Source organism: Bubalus bubalis, chromosome 3, assembly GCF_019923935.1.
Source record: "Bubalus bubalis isolate 160015118507 breed Murrah chromosome 3, NDDB_SH_1, whole genome shotgun sequence".
NCBI lineage: Eukaryota > Metazoa > Chordata > Mammalia > Artiodactyla > Bovidae > Bubalus > Bubalus bubalis.
In genome coordinates, this window is record NC_059159.1 from 19,881,799 (window position 1) to 19,899,462 (window position 17,664).

At 39.8% G+C, this 17,664-nt stretch overlaps 1 protein-coding gene across 7 annotated transcripts in view; it reads right to left on the reverse strand.

The window, feature by feature from the left end:
- NBR1 (NBR1 autophagy cargo receptor) overlaps nt 1–17,664 on the reverse strand; it is a 30,369-nt gene that overhangs the window by 11,021 nt on the left and 1,684 nt on the right. For 4 of the 7 annotated variants that reach the window (XM_006042613.3, XM_006042616.3, XM_006042615.3 and 1 more), the window contains exons 2-12: nt 15,823–15,933; nt 14,554–14,616; nt 13,815–13,833; nt 13,028–13,050; nt 4,706–4,900; nt 4,316–4,393; nt 3,609–3,823; nt 2,964–3,131; nt 2,331–2,540; nt 1,385–1,544; nt 1,005–1,295 (exon numbers count right to left, since the gene is read on the reverse strand). In XM_006042613.3, coding sequence (XP_006042675.1) covers nt 1,005–1,295; nt 1,385–1,544; nt 2,331–2,540; nt 2,964–3,131; nt 3,609–3,823; nt 4,316–4,393; nt 4,706–4,900; nt 13,028–13,050; nt 13,815–13,833; nt 14,554–14,616; nt 15,823–15,924 — 1,524 coding nt within the window. In that variant the 5' untranslated portion in view covers nt 15,925–15,933. The remainder of the gene's footprint in view (nt 1–1,004; nt 1,296–1,384; nt 1,545–2,330; nt 2,541–2,963; nt 3,132–3,608; nt 3,824–4,315; nt 4,394–4,705; nt 4,901–13,027; nt 13,051–13,814; nt 13,834–14,553; nt 14,617–15,822; nt 15,934–17,664) is intronic. The other 3 variants (XM_006042614.3, XM_025280071.2, XM_006042617.3) reach the window with 3 other exon arrangements.

The window sequence follows — 17,664 nt, forward strand, 5'->3', positions numbered from 1 at the left end:
CAGAACTCAAAAAGCAAGTTGACGGCTGCCTCCCTAAAATCAAATGCACTGTATATAGTAAAATCTTTTAATTTCACACTTTTCTATGAAGAAGCTGCAAAAAGAGTACAGCTGCTGCTGCTGCTAAGTCGCTTTAGTCGTGTCCGACTCTGTGCGACCCCATAGACGACAGCCCACCAGGCTTCCCTGTCCCTGGGATTCTCCAGGCAAGAACACTGGAGTGGGTTGCCATTTCCTTCTCCAATGCAGGAAAGTGAAAAGTGAAAGTGAAGTCGCTCAGTCGTGTCCGACTCTATCGACCCCATGGACTGCAGCCTACCAGGCTCCTCCATCCATGGGATTGTCTAGGCAAAAGTACTGGAGTAGGGTGCCACTGCCTTCTCCGAACGAGTACAGAGAGTTTACTAATTACCCACTTCATCTAGCTTCCCCTAACGATAGTAACTTAGATTAACCATAATAACAATAGTCAAAACCAGAACATCATCACTGGGTAACTTAAATTTAAGCAGTAAATAGGGAAGTTGCCTTAAACCAACATGCACAGGACTTCCCTGGTGGTCCACTGGTTAAGAATCCACCTGCCAATACGGGGGACACAGGTATGATCCCTGGTCTTGGAAGAACCCACGTGCTGTGGAGCACTAAACTGGTGCCCAAAACTCCTGAAGCCCACGCTCCACAACAAAAGAACTCATTGCAGTGAGTGCACCGCAATAAAGAGTAACCCTAACCCCACTCACTGCACTAGTGATGCCTGTGCAGCATCGTGAGCCAGAGCAGCAAAAAAAAAACAAACAAACATCAGAAAACTGTGCACCAAGTAACGACCAGGGTTAAGCACTGAGGGACACCTGCACGCAGATCTGAAGGACACACAAACAAAGTCCCAGAAGACTAGGCCCAATATAAGCATACTGATGTGTTTGGGGGGAGGGGAGAAGCTGGCCTTTCCAGGTTTCTGAAGGATCCACCAGCTGTGAACAGGCCCTTCCAATGCTCACCTCTTGCTGGCAGGTGAGATCATCACCTCTGCTTGAGCTCATCATGCTCTTTTCACTGTTATCCGGGCTCTCTGTGGAGGGGAAAGGATCCACTATGATGCTGCACCAGACCCGAGGCCCGAACTGCTGGCCTTTGTGAGAAAGACGCCAATGGGAAGTGTATGTCCCCTCCAAGGTTGGGGCAATGAACTCCACAGACACGACTCCCACATGGCCAGCCTTTAGGCAGGGAACCAAAACATCCTTCTTTTCAGTAGAAGCCAAAGTCAGGTTTCCCCACATGAACTTGAGCTGAGAAGAATAGTAACAGGAGAAAGTTTGTCAGTTAAACACTCTGCCATTTCAACCACTTCACATTCACACTTTGTGAGGAAAACTACCTTTGTGTCTGTGCTCCACTTGACATTTCCTGTATTTTTCATCCTCCAGTGTTTGATAAACTTGGTTCCTGGCTGGAGGTGAGTCCCATCAGGCAAATTCTCATCCACAAATGCTGCACTGAGTGTTGGCATAACTGGGGCACAGGGTTGCAGAGGGAGCCTGAACAGAAATTTAGATATTTAACTACTTGTGTTGGGTGTGATGTATTCTGAATATCCAGTATGTGGTTCAATATGCAGACCATGACCCTGGAGGGCATACTAGTGCATCTGCTTTATAATGGGAATTCCCTTACAGTCCAGTGGTTAGAATTCGTTGCTTTCACTGCTGAGGGCCTCGGTTCGATCCCTGGTCTGGGAACTAAGAACCCGCAAGCTTCATGTGGTGCAAAAAACCCTCCAACAACAACAAGAACAAACTATTAACATTTTTTAAGAAAACAAGCTGACCCAAGGAATTCCCTGGCAGTCTAGTGGTTAGGACTCCGTGCTTCCACTGTAGGGAGTACGGGTCTGATCATTGGTCAGTGGACTAAGATCCTACCTGCCCTATGGCACAGCTGAAAGAACAAAACAAGGGGACCTAACTCCTAAGTTAAAAAGCTATGGTGAGGATAACTGAAAGGGTCCATAAATACCACAACTAGAGAGTTGGGCTCTTAAAACATTTGCTCCTTTTGCTTCAAATCCAGACTGCCTTCAGTAAAAAGAGATTACACCAGTTTTTGAACCTTACTGGTTTCTGTTTTTCTGAAGAAGCCAACAAAGGAAGTGTCAAAGATAACTAGCAAACCACCCTTTAAGAACACAAAGATCAGAAAATGGGAAGTTTTAAGGGTTTGAGTGTTAGGAGTTAGCAATAATAAATAAGACAGAAGTTGGCTTAAGTTCCACTTTTAGATGGCTGGACCTAAAGCTCTGGCTCCTGCCCTGGCCCTGGGCTTACATCGGGGTGTTTGACTGCAGCAGGCTCTCGGGTCGACCCAAAGGAGATTTGGGGTTCTGCAGCCCATGAAGCGAATTCCATAGATGAATCTTCCTGTGGAGTTTAAGCTGCTTTTTAAGTTCCTTGACCTCTGCTTTACGCTGTTTCTTCTCAGCCCGCAACCTTTGCTTTTCTGCTTTAAGAAAGTTCTTATCAACTTGCTTCTGGAGCCTGCGAGATTAAAAAAAAAGTCTTAAAATACAAATCTCACAAACCTTGAAGCTATTCTGAGCCACCTGTGGTCTTCATCAGCGTCTGCTTCTAGTTTAGTTTCTTAATTTCTTTCTGCAGTTCTGGTTTCCATCTCATTAGCTCCGGATAATTATCCCTGTCACCGCACATCAACTGGAAAGGAGCTGGAACTAAGGAGACTCTTCTCTTTTGTCTTTTTTTGGCTGTGCCACATGGCTTGTGGGAGCTCAGTTCCTCAACCAGGGATCAAACCTGTGTTCCCTGCAATGGATGTGCAGAGTCCTAACCAATGGATGGACCACAAGGGAAGTCCAGGAGACTATTTAGTTTTGTGATCCCACCCTGTCACCAAAACCAAGAAGCCAACCAGAGAACAAACACCCCATATATATACGGTTTTACCTGGCCTGTTCCAGAGCAGCAGGAAGACGAGGAGTAGAGAACCTCGAGTGAGAAAACGGTTCAGAGGAACCCACAACAGGTCTCCTCAACTTCAGCAGGACATGATTGGAGTCATGGGCATACGGCCCCGATTCACAATCTTCGCAGATATTGTAGGATGGGCAGAGGCTGTGAGAAAAGGAATGGCACAGTGGGAAGGACCTGAGGTCAGAAGATAAGGACCCAGACTTCCATATATTTGCTCTATCATCACTGAGGTGGGAGCCTGAGCATGCCACCCACTCATGCCATGTCTCAATCCTCATGAATCAGTGAAGATGGTGACACTTCATCTATACCTACTTCAAAGGACAATCAATGGGAGGAAAGATATGAAAGCGTTTGGAATAGGGAGACAACCCTTGGGGATCCAATTTCGTTTTGGAGAACTTAATTTTGTCTGGCTCTCTCAATTCAAATGTATACCTGAACACAGCAATCTAATTACTCACTCTTCAAACAGTTATTTTCTCTTGTGGGTGAAGAGTAGCTTGTTTTCAGTACAGAGCTGCTGTGTCTGATGCTCAGAGTAAGTACACGCTTTATCCCCCAGAACATTAGAACCTCCCGCTTTAAGGGGTGTTCATTCCCAAGCTATTGCTTTACCTGCACTGGTAGCGCACACCCACGATACTCCTTTGGCAGCTGCTACAAGCAATATGCCAGCTGAACTGGTTTTCTGGCAAAAACAGTGTTTCCTCTGAAACAGGCATTGAAACTTCTGAGGGACACGAACCTAAGGATGGATGCTGGAGGACAAGCTTCTCATGTAATTTCTGTTCAAGCTTTTCAACCGTTTCTTTAACCACTTGCTCTCTGAACTAGAATACAGAAAAAGCAGGGGGAGGGTGGGGGGCGGAATTCTCTCAGTTCCAAGACTGGAAAAAGGCATGAAGATATAAAATAAACCTGAAACCTCACCATCTCTGGTATAAGAACACAATAATCAGATAATAGATACAGAATGAATGGACAGAAACATAGCAAAAAAAAAAGTCTAATCCTTCCACAGCTAAAGTGGCTTCAAAGCAAATATCAAGAAGCCCTTTGATGAGTAAATTTTTAACACTTCCTTCTCAAGGACAGAAATTTGTCTTTTTCCCTTACATCCTTAAACTCACCCCTTTTCTAGTACATCACTGCAAAAGCCAGGAACTTTCTTGACTAGAACTGCTGTAGTTTGGAAATTATTAGCTACCATTCTTCGTTCACCTGTACCAGAGGCAGCAGCCCTCTGGAGCTAGCTTTCTATCTCGTCAACAATCCATCTGTGCCAACACTGCTGCTAAACCCAAGCTGGAAAGAACACTCACTGTCTCTAGGTAGCTTGTGAACCAGTCAGGGGGCTTGTCTTGAGGCTGGTCTGGATTATGTGGAGCAGGTGGAAGCTGCTGCAAATAAACACAAATCCAAGATACTTTTTTTTCTTCTGTTTCAAGTAATTGTCCTATAATGTATTATTTTGAGGTTTCTTTTGTCAAATAATATTAACGTATAGTTTTTAAAAATGAGCATGAAAAAGTATAAGAAAAATGTCACCCTATTCATGGTCCTCTCCAGAAGTAACCACTGTTACCAGTTCAAAAAGTCAGACAGAGACGGTCACAATTAACTCCCAAACCTCTGAAGAACAGCTCAAATCTTAGACCAGAGACAATGAAACACAGGTCAGAAAAATCAGAGATAAGTCGTTCCCTTCGTACCTGTGTTGCAGGATCCTCTGGGGTCTTCATGTCTGACCCCAAGACTCTCACCAGTGAAGAATAATGTGCAAGTGGCTTCTTTCCTGTCCTAGCAACTGGTCGTTTTTCTGTTCCAGTGGGGGGTGGGGCTTCTTCACCAACACGGCACCCTTCATGGACTTGCATCTGCAGTTGGTTTCCCTGCTTAACTGCCATCTGAGAGCATAAGTTATGAAATAAAAACAATATTATGTGACTCTTTTCCTAAATAAAAATTCAAAGCCACAAAAACAGAAAAGGTATGGGAACATTTGCTGGAAAATATCACGATGTATGCTTCTCTGTATATCTGTAATATTTTTTTAATATTCTTTTATCTTACAGGTAAACTGTCTGCTGATTTCCCAGACTATACCTATTCCTCAAAATGGTTTCTTTCTTTTTTGGGGGTGGGGAGAGTGTTTTTTCAAACTTATTATGAAAATTTTCAAACATACACAAAAGTAGAAGGAGTAGTGTGATAAATCCCCAATGATTCATGCTTTTTTAAGTTAGGTCAAATGACAAACATGCTAACGCTTAGCCTGCTGTTTCTTTGCCAAGAATGTTAACTAGGAATGGTTTTGTTAAAAACGAAGTTTTTAGTGTAGCTCTTCATTAGTTGAGATGTTTTCATTAATTGGGTTTCATTAATTGTGTTGTTTAATTTTTAAAAATGTAAGTGTAACTGAGATAACATTAGTTTCAGATGTACAACGTAACGATTTGACATTGGTATACACTGTGAAATGATCACCACCTTTGTCCAGTTATCATCTGTTAATTGGTTTATAATGTAGGACTCCATTTAGGGATTCTAGTCTCAACTTTACAAAAGTCAATTTTAAGACTCAGAAAAGTTAGACTTATGTCCCATAGTTAAGTCTTTACCTTTCCACTAAGAATAGTATTTTGGGAAGCATGCTTAAGTGGTCACCTCTTTTTGAAGAGAATCTTCTCAAACACTCTATTTTTAAAAAACTCTACTTCAAGGAGCATTTGAGGTTTCAAGAAGGTACTCCAGCATCCAAGGAGAGATTAACGGTCAAGTCTGTGGGGTTCTAGCTCCTCCCACTTGTTACCCAGTGACAAGAACTGTTCTTTTATCTATTTTCACACATTAGACTTCTTAAGATTCCACTTAGAAACAGCACTCTGTGGCCAAAACATCTGAAAGCTCTTCTTATCTTAGGTCAGGGATCAGCAAAATTTCTTTTTTTCTTTAACTGAAGTATAGTGGATTTACAATGACTCAGGTCAGGTGTAGAGCAAAGTGATTGCAATACATATACACACACACTTTTTCAAGTTTCTTGTCCATAATAGGTTATTATAAGACATTGAATATAGTTCTCCGTGCTATACAGGAGGTTCTTGTTGTTCAACAAACTTTCTTAAAGGGCCATATAATAAATATTTTAGGCTTGTAGGCCATTCAACTTCTGCTACAACTACTCAACTCTGCCATTGTGGCACAAAGGTAGCCAGAGACAAAACACAATGAACGGGCAGGACTGTGTTCTAATAAAACTTTATTTATGTGGCCAGGACAAAGACAGAAATATAGATCAATGGAACAAAATAGAAAGCCCAGAGATAAATCCACGCACATATGGACACCTTATCTTTGACAAAGGAGGCAAGAATATACAATGGATTAAAGACAATCTCTTTAACAAGTGGTGCTGGGAAATCTGGTCAACCACTTGTAGAAGAATGAAACTAGAACACTTTCTAACACCATACACAAAAATAAACTCAAAATGGATTAAAGATCTAAACGTAAGACCAGAAACTATAAAACTCCTAGAGGAGAACATAGGCAAAACACTCTCTGACATACATCACAGCAGGATCCTCTATGACCCACCTCCCAGAATATTGGAAATAAAAGCAAAAATAAACAAATGGGACCTAATTAACCTTAAAAGCTTCTGCACATCAAAGGAAACTATTAGCAAGGTGAAAAGACAGCCCTCAGAATGGGAGAAGATAATAGCAAATGAAGCAACTGACAAACAACTAATCTCGAGAATATACAAGCAACTCCTACAGCTCAACTCCAGAAAAATAAATGACCCAATCAAAAAATGGGCCAAAGAACTAAATAGACATTTCTCCAAAGAAGACATACAGATGGCTAACAAACACATGAAAAGATGCTCAACATCACTCATTATCAGAGAAATGCAAATCAAAACCACTATGAGGTACCAGTCCACACCAGTCAGAATGGCTGCGATCCAAAAGTCTACAAGTAATAAATGCTGGAGAGGGTGTGGAGAAAAGGGCACCCTCTTACACTGTTGGTGGGAATGCAAACTAGTACAGCCACTCTGGAGAACAGTGTGGAGATTCCTTAAAAAACTGGAAATAGAACTGCCTTATGATCCAGCAATCCCACTGCTGGGCATACACACTGAGGAAACCAGAAGGGAAAGAGACACGTGTACCCCAATGTTCATCGCAGCACTGTTTATAATAGCCAGGACATGGAAGCAACCTAGATGTCCATCAGCAGATGAATGGATAAGAAAGCTGTGGTACATATACACAATGGAGTATTACTCAGCCATTAAAAAGAATACATATGAATCAGTTCTAATGAGGTGGATGAAACTGGAGCCTATTATACAGAGTGAAGTAAGCCAGAAAGAAAAACACCAATACAGTATACTAACGCATATATATGGAATTTAGAAAGATGGTAACAATAACCCTGTGTACGAGACAGCAAAAGAGACACTAATGTATAGATCAGTCTTATGGACTCTGTTAGAGAGGGAGAGGGTGGGAAGATTTGGGAGAATGGCATTGAAACATGTAAAATATCATGTATGAAATGAGTTGCCAGTCCAGGTTCGATGCACGATATTGGATGCTTGGGGCTGGTGCACTGGGACGACCCAGAGGGATGGAATGGGGAGGGAGGAGGGAGGAGGGTTCAGGATGGGGAACACATGTATACCTGTGGCGGATTCATTTTGATATTTGGCAAAACTAATACAATTATGTAAAGTTTAAAAATAAAATAAAATTAAAAATAAATAAATCAATAAATATGTGGCCAGGGTGAGGTCAGCAGCAAGGTGGTAAACAAGGAGTTTTGGGACATACGGCAAATGAATTTTACCGGTCGGATTCAGAAATAAGAACCTGAAACAGAAAACGTGGTGACCTAACCACCAATCATCTATAGACCTCTGTGGGGAAAGTTCACAAGGAAAGTTCATTTCCTAGCAAGGGAAAGCTTTACATTTTGAAGAAAACTAAAAAGTCAACAACATAGTAAGAAATTGCTATGGCAGGAGATGAAGGCTTAAACCTCACAGGAATCTCAATTTACAGATTTATATCCTGATCATTTGAAATATCTCTAATTAGCTAAAGAGGAAAGATTCAGGAAGCAACCTAGAAAAGTTACCAGTCCTTGTCAGAACTAGAAGTTGACCATCCTTTGTCAGAAGAATGAGTAGATCAACATTTGCTAGAACAATGTAGTACTGGTCAGGCTTTGTCTGAAGAACTCTGAGCTTTGAGCAGTCTCAGCCAGAAGAACAATGTAGCATAAGAGTAAACCCTCCTGCTAGTCCAAAGAAAAATATTAATTAAAAGAAAACATCATACCAAAAAACACAGGAAGAGGGACTTCCCTGGTACAATGGATAAGAATCCACCTGCCAATGCACAGGGCACAGGTTCAATCCCTGGTCCGGGAAGATCCCATATGCCATGGGGCAACTAAGCCTGTGTGCCACAACTACCATGCCCACATGCCTAGAGCCTGTGCACTGCAACAAGAGAAGCCACTGCAATGAGAAGCCTGTGCAACCAAGAGTAGCCCCCTGGAAACAGAGACAGCCCCCATGCAGCAACAAAACCCCAGTGCAACCAAAAAATAATAATTTAAAAAATAATTTTAAAGCACAGGAAGAATGTGAACAAGTACAAGATAACTGTGCTATTAGAGAACAAGAATTAGGAGGAAATAAGAGAGAAGAAGCTCTAAGGCTTTACTAAAAAGGCCAGTATCTTTTTTTTTTTGGCTGCACCATGTAGCTTATAGGATCTTAGTTCCCTAACCAGATAACCTGTGCCCTCCACGGTGAAAGCTCAGAGTCCTAACCACTGGACCACTCGGGAATTTCCACCAGTACTTTCTTTCTGGTGGAAAGGATTAAGATATCTGTTGGCTATTGAGTTCGGGTATGTACTATCCCTCCTAACACTGAACTAAATTTGTCAACAGAAACTGGACTGCTAAGCTATACTGAAAACGTTCAAACACTGTTTTTGTAAAAAGAAATTACATCTAAATACATGATTCCTTTTCTTCCTTTCACTTTTAATTTTTGTCCAAGCTACAGGGCATGTGGGATCTTAGTTCCCCATCCAGGGACTAAACGTGAGCCCCCCCTTTCAGAAGTGTGGCAGCTTAACCACTGGACCTTCAGAAAGTCCCTCCTTTTTTTTTAACTGAGGTATGGTTGATTTATAATACTATATACTTTCAGGTATATAACCTAGTAATTCATAATTTTTAAAGATCATATTGCATTTATAGTTATGATAAAATATGATATGGCTAAATTCTCCATTCCTTGTAGCTTATTTATTTTATATATAATAGCTTGCATCTCTAAATCCTTTAACCCTTTCTTGTCCTTCCCTACTGGTAACCATTAGTTTGTTTTCTGTATTGGTAAGTTTGTTTCTTTTTTGTTATATTCACATTTTACTTTTTAGATTCCACATATATGACAACATACAGTATTTGCCTTTCTCTTTCTGATCTATTTCACTAAGCTACATTCATATTATTGTAAATGGCAAAACTTCTTTCTTTTTTATGGCTGACTAGTATTCCTGGACTTCCCTGGTGGCTCAGTGATATCCACCTGCCAATGCAGGAGATGTTTATTCTCCCTGGATCAGGAATATCCCTTGGAGGAAATGGCAACCCACTCCAGTATTCTTGCCTGGGAAATCTAATGGACAGAGGAGCCTGAAAGGTTACAATCCATGGGGTTGCAAAAGAGTCAGACATGACTTAGTAACTAAACAACAACTTACTGTGGGTGTGTGTACACATCTTTATCCATTCATCTGTTGATGGACATTTAGGTTGCTTCCATATCTAGACTAGTATAAATAATGCTGCTGTGAACATTGGGTGCACACCTCTTTTCAAGTTAGTATCTTCATTTCCTTTGTATATATACTCAGGAGTAAAATTGCTGGGTCATACAGTAGTTGTATTTTTAGTGTCTTGAGGAACATCCAAACTGTTTTTCATAGTGGCCACATCAAATTTACATACCCACCAACAGTGTACAAGTGTTCTCTTTTCTCCATAGACCTGCCATCATTTGTTATTTGTGACCCTCCTGATGATAGCCATTTTGACAGGCGTGAGGTGATCTGTTTCTTATTTATTTACCTCTGAAGGAAGGCTAGCCTGGAGAACTGAAAGAACCTTTTAGTTGAGTGACAGGTGTAATACTTCTATCATTTAAATTCAGATGAAATACAATGTTCACAAAAATTTTTAAGTTTTATATATATATATATATATACACAACACACACACACACACACACTTAGAAAAGGCAGAGGATGCTAAGTCACTTCAGTCGTGTCCGACTCTGTGTGACCCCATAGACGGCAGCCCACCAGGCTTCCGCGTCCCTGGGATTCTCCAGGCAAGAACACTGGAGTGGGTTGCCATTTCCTTCTCCAATGCATGAAAGTGAAAAGAGAAAGTGAAGTCGCTCAGTCGTGTCCGACTCTATCGACCCCATGGACTGCAGCCCACCAGGCTCCTCCATCCATTGGATTTTCCAGGCAAGAGTACTGGAGTGGGGTGCCATTGCCTTCTCCAAAGGCAGAGGAACCAGAGATCATATTGCCAACATCTGTTGGATCATCGAAAAAGCAAGAGAGTTCCAGAAAAACATCTACTTCTGCTTTACTGACTACACCAAACCTTTGACTGTGTGGATCACAACAAACTGTGGAAAATTCTTAAACGGGAATAGCAGACCACCTGACCTGCCTCCTGAGAAATCTTTATGGAGGTCAAGAAGCAACAGTTAGAACTCGATATGGAACAACAGAGAAATTGGGAAAGGAGTACATCTAGGTGACGTACACTGTCACCCTGCTTATTTAACTTATATGCAGAGTATATCATGTGAAATGCTGGGCTGGATGAAGCATAAGCTAGAATCGCGATTGCTGGGAGAAATATTAATAATCTCAGACATGCAGATGACACCACCCTTATGGCAGAAAGTGAAGAAGAACTAAACAGCCTCTTGATGAAAGTCAAAGAGGAGAGTGAAAAAGCTGGCTTAGAAGTCAACATTCAGAAAGCTAAGATCATGGAATCCAGTTCCATCATTTCATGGCAAACAGATGGGGAAACAATGGAAACAGTGCAACTTTATTTTTTGGGGCTCCAAAATCACTGCAGATGGTGACCACAGCCATGAAATTAAAAGATGCTTGGTCCTTGAAAGAAAAGCTATATTTTCTAGCTTTTCAAACCTAGACAGCATATTAAAAAGCAGAGACATTACTTTGCTGACAAAGGTCCATCTAGTCAATGGTTTTTCTAGTAGTCACGTATAGATTTGAGAGTTGGATCATAAAGAAAGCTGAGCACCGAAGAATTGATGCTTTTGAACTGTGGTATTGGAGAAGACTCCTGAAGAGTCCCTTGGACTGCAAGGAGATCCAACCAGTCCATCCAAAAGGAAATCAGTCCTGAATCTTCATTGGAAGGACTGATGCTGAAGCTGACACTCCAATACTTTGGCCACCTGATGCGAAGAACTGACTCACTGGAGAAGACCCCAACGCTGGGAAAGATTGAAGGCAGGAGGAGAAGAGACGACAGAGGATGAAATGGATGACATCACTGACTCAATGGACATGAGTTTGAGTAAGCTCCGGGAGTTGGTGATGGACAGGGAAGCCTGGAGTGCTGCAGTCCACGGGTCACAAAGCGTTGGACATGACTGAGCGACTGAACTGATGCGCACATGCACATGCGCACACACACAGACAGACACAACCAGCTTACCAGGTATAGTTTGTCAACTCCTATTCTAGGCCAGAAACCAAGAAGGTTTTTCTAAAATACTTGGTAGAGTCTGTGAAAAAAATTGCTCAAGAAACAACTATAATGAAACTGTGTCAAAATATAAATGTGGGATTTTAAATATTATATAGTAATTATGTAAAAACTATGCATATAAAAGAAGTCTTGCTTCCTAGGGCAAGACAGGCTTATATAAACTCTAGACTCCTGATATCCAAGATTTCTGACTGAATGGGTAAAATAGTGAATGTGGGAAAGGTAGAGGAATTCTGAAGTTTTAAAAAGACTTTTTTAGTGAAACTACTGTAGCTTCTGAGAATTGGGAAATCGAAAAGCTGGGAGAGTTGAAGAACAGTAAAGGGGTGTTAGGGAACATCATGTGAGAACAGCTTAAAAGCAAAGAGCAAACAGGAAGATCGCATGAAAACTGGGGCAGAGAGAAATTATAAAGCATGTGAAATTCTTAACACAGATGGGTATTTCAACTGTGAGAAACCAGGAGAGGACATGGATATCTAAAACCAAGAGACTGGCTGGGAAATAAAGATTTCTCAGTAAAAAAACAAGAAAAAATTGGCTAAATGTTTGAAACAAGTGGCACCCAGAACAGCAGTTTTGACCATGAACTGGAAAGGGTAAATCCAGCTCCTGATTTAAAAAAAGAATCTTGCCTTTCCCTTCTTCTCTCCCTAGACCAAAAGTGATATGGAAAATGACTTAATCTGGATTAGAAGTTCAAAAAGGATAGTCAATGAAACGTCAGCTTAGCACACCTTAAATAAGTGACCTTGAGGAATGCTCTAATTGATCACTGACAAACAAGAGGCTAGTTGTAACTGCATGGTTACACCTTAAATTCTTCCACATTATAGTGTAATATTCTACAGGGAACAAAGTGAAGGAAGGAGATGAAAAGTATGAATCAGAAAGCATCAATCCGGAGTTTTTTGAATTCTGAAATGCCAGGATGGCGGCTTCGAGATCAGCAATATGAGATGCCATGATCAACAGAAAGAATCTGTACATTAGGATGTACCTTTTGTTGCGTGGTATGCCAAACTCAACCCAGTCTCCCTAAAAATGGGTTTTGCTGTGTTTACAGTCATTAGTTTCTCCCCATGGCTAACGGAATTCAGGCTCAAGTTTTAGTCCATAAATATTTTTTGAATTATTTGAAAATAAGATGAAATAATCATTACCTTAAGTGCTTCTTCATATTCTCCTAAAAGGACAAAAATACATACTGTGATTTTTTTTTTTTAACCAGCCCAAAAGATTCAATTAAGTACAGTAAATTCTTACTTTTAAAAATTCTTAGCTTACAAAAAAAAAAAAATTTTTTTTAGCTTACAATTGTTATACACAAACAGCTACTACCTTTTAGCTGACAAACTCCCTTCTCATGCTGTCATAAATAGAAGCTACTTGCAGATTAGTTCTCCCACTTAAATCCTTCTCTCTTTGCTACCGGAGCCTTCCAATTACAAAAACTCAATCCAGTTCCCTTACACTAGGTTTAATGAAGCTCAGGACTCAAGAAAGTTCAAGGATAATGTTAATACTATCATTTCAGCCAGTTAAAAATATACCATTGTTCCTATGGAAAATGCACCCATGTTCTGAACAACCATCTTATTTATACATGGACTTTAACACATACACCAAGTCAAGGAAAAAAGCAATACCAGGATAACAAGTTAAATGTGTTGAACTGGGAAGTGTATTTTCAAAAGATTAGCATCTTAAATATAAGAGAACCTCTCATTAAAGAGGTCCTTTGGGTCCAATCAAGGTACCAACCTACACACAAAAACTGCTAAAAAATAAAAATTTGCCATGAATCTAATGCCCATGGGTAAATGAGTGCATTTATCCCAAATTCTACTCTATTACCGCAACAAGATTTGAGTGTAAATGGAAAGACCAATGCCCATGACCAGATTAAGATTTTTAAATAAAGCTCAATAGGTTTTCTTAGGGACTCACCTTGACTGTTGATGGATACCTGTAAGGAAAAAAAACAACAGTGAATTATAAGCCTCTCATCAACTGAGCAATTCAGCATATCCAGCCCCACAGGACAGATGCAAAATCTAGGTTAGCGGTTCCCCTTTTCCAGTACCTGAACTAACTGTGAATAATTAATTTTATTGCTTAACTATTACATCTACCTTTATTTCGGGTCCACTGAGAAGCAGCATGGTATAGTGGCTAGGAGACTGGGCTTTGGAGCCAGAAAGTATGAAGTATGTGTATCAGAGGGTATGAATGGTACCCTACTCTACTACTTCCAAGCTTTTGCTCTTTTAGGCGAGGTTACTGAAACTGTGCCTCAGTTTCCTCATGAGTAAAACAGAAATGATGATAATAGTGTATACACATATAGTACTGTTGTTAGTGTGACACGTTATAACCACTCAATGAGGGTTTGCCATTATTTTTTATTATTATAGACTAAATAGCAGCTTGTGATATAGTTGAACATAAGATCACTATGTAGTTTTAAAAGTTATCTCTCAGATTTTCTTCTTCAATGTTGCTTTCCTATTTCTCAACTCCATTTCAGCTGCCACAAGTTGGCTTAGAACATGCAATTATCAAATATATTTAAATGCCTACACAAATGAGATAAACAGTATTCTGATATTTTTGAACACCATATCCCTCTTGAGAAATAAGATTCTCATTCTGGATACCTGGTCATGGGTACTATAATATACTTTACCTCTTCATTTTCCTCATCCAAATATTTTATTTGAATAGTGTTCAGATCAAACGAAACTTTTACCTGCAAATAAAATGTTCACACTATATGATCAAGTTATCAAAAAGGCAGGTTGCAATAGAACCCTAGAAATCATAATATAAAGGATGGACAGGGACTGCCCTGCTAGTCCAGTGGCTAAGATTCCACGCTCCCAATGTAGGGGACCTGGATTCGATCCCTGGTCAGGGAACTAGATCCCACATGCCGCAACTAAGAGTACATACAGGGCTGTTAACACTGATTACTCCTGAAGAGGTTGAAAAAGTGGGTGAAGGGTGAGGGGAGTGGAGGGATATTAATCTTTTCATTATATATATCTGGATTGTTTCATTTCTTATAACAGGCACATATTATACTTTTATAATTTAAAATTTACCATAAAGAAAAAAGGCAAGCTGTCAGCTCATTTAACTATTAGGAAAAGAAAGATAGCTGTTTTTGATTTTCAGATCATTTGACAAACAAGCTCCAACTTTCTGGATAATCATCTGTCCAGGCAGTATAAATATAAAGAAATCTTTCCCAGAAGACAGAGGACTAGATCAGATCATCTTTTGAGGTCTCTCCACCATGTCTTACCATAACACATAACCTAGTAAAAGTAGGTTTTTAACCAAAGCGTTTCATTAGACAAACACAGTTACACAGGAAGTAAAACATTCACTATCGCAAATCAAACAAAAACAGAACAAAGGGCAAACCTAGAGGAGGAAAGGCACTACCAGTAACAACAAAAGGAACAGAATGAGCTGCCGTGTGAACATCTGTGGCAGTTTTCCTGCTCAACTCTGAGACACTCATCCTCTTGACCTACCAATAAAAGCAACTGATCAGATCTTGAGAAACACAAATTGTATCTTTGGTGGTTCAAAACCCACAGTAACCTGTCTGCTCTCAATCAAGAGAATGTTAACCTGAGGGCTGGTTAGGGTGGGGCCCACACCAATTCATTCCTTAGGCTGTATCTAGAAGGAAAGAATTTCTAAGTCATATTTCACTTAAAAAAATAGTTTTACCTTTCCTTTCTAAACTCTTCAAGATGAATTTGTTTCCTCTATCAGGTACATCTATATGAACACAGAACTCTTGACAAAAATTATTTTCCAAAAGGTTCAGAAATGGTAAGTATGACAGACTTTACAGCTAAGAAGCATGGCTAAAAATAACTACTTTAGGGGAAAATATCCCTTCTTAAAGGATGAAGAAACAAAACAAAATAACACTCACCATAGCTTCCACATCAGCCCAAGTTGTATTTTCTGGGTCAGAAACTAGAAAGCTTTGAGTTTCATTTTTAAAAGTCACATTTAGTGTAACCTGTGGTTCCATGTTGTGGGGCTAGAAAAGGATGGGTGAGGGAGAGAAAACACATTAGACAGGTTCTGTAAATGCATAAACATTCAGTCAGCTAATATCTGTGAGGACCTAACATGGGCTAGGCTAGGAGGACACAGCAGTGGATGAGAAGATAATGTCCCTGCTCTTCTGCTATTTACAGTCTAATAGGTGGTTTAAAACAAATCTCATTGCCATATGTTTGCAAAGAGAATGTAAATTTTGGTCACATTCATAGAAATCATCTAACATTTGTAAAATCCTTTGGATTTTATGAACTTTATGATGACTGCTTAATTAAACACATACCTGCTGTTACATATCTACTAGTAGGATACCAGGATGAGTAAGGGTAGGACTGTACCCTTGGGGAATTTATATTCCTAAAGCTTGAAAGAGATGTTCTAATACATTTTTCTTGGAAAAGATGCCTTTTCCTAAACTGAGCAACCTAGGGTCTCTATTAGATCTATTTTAACAATTTAGAGGCTGAAACACTAGCCAAGAAACTACACAGGTGTAGCACTCAACACCCTTTATTCAAGTTCTTTTTTTTTTTTTTTTTTGGCAGTCTACTTTTTTTCTTTTATGGAGAATTTGAAATATACATAAAAGTGGAGAATAGTGATGATCTAACTATAATGATCAACTCAAAGTTACCCTCATTTCATCTATACTCTTCCATACCCCCAATATGGATTGACTATAGTCAACTAATGTTTAAAATCTAACTATTATGGGAAAATTTAAATCTTTACAAAAGAAGAGAGATAAATATACAATGAACCTTGAAAGACCCATCGACTGTCTTCATAATTACCAGCAACTCAGAACTAATCTTGTTATAGCAATGCCCTTTCCCTACCGGATTATTTTATTATTATTGTTTTTCTTTCTTGGCCACATCATGCCACATGCAGGATCTTAGTTCCCCAACCACGGATCAAATCTTGTCCCCTGCATTGGGAGCGTGGAGTCTTAACCACTGGACTGCCAGGGAAGTCCTTCTACTGGATTATTTGACAGCCATCATTTTATCCATAAAATAATTGAGGGTTTTACCTCTCAAAGAATTTTACTTACAAATTGCTAGACTGTTTTTTATGATTTTATAAAAAAGTTTAAATCTAAACGTAAGTTGTAATGTAAAAGAACAGCCTTTTCATGTTTCATATTTTTTTTTAAACATATTCATTAATGAATCCTGACTAAGCATCTACAGATTCAGATTCTGCTCCAGGCACAGACACTGCAGAGGACCAAGATTAAGTCTCAGGAGTTTACAGTGAAGAAGGGAGGGAGTAAAGTGATTTAGAAGAGCTCTGGCACATTACTAGCCATGTAAGTGTGAGCAGGTCATTTAAACTCTGAGCTTCAGTTTCTGAACCTGTAAAATAAGCCTGAGATTTCCATTTTGCTAACCTCACAATGCTATCATAAGGATTAAGTAAAAATGTGTATGCTGGTTCTTTGAAAACAGTACTTAAACATGAAAGTTATTATTATATAAATCAGCCTTTAGAATGTGACATAGTGCTGTTTTCCACAGTATAATGAACTGCCCTGTGAAACAATATAACTGTGAGACTATCATTAAAAAGGACCTTGAACTCTGAGAATCAGGGATTTGGGGGGATTTTTTTGTAAATACAAACACAAACATCCCCCAACTTTTTCCAATCTCTGTCTCCACCTAGAGCCAAGAGCGTTATCAAAATAGTTTCTGGCACCAAT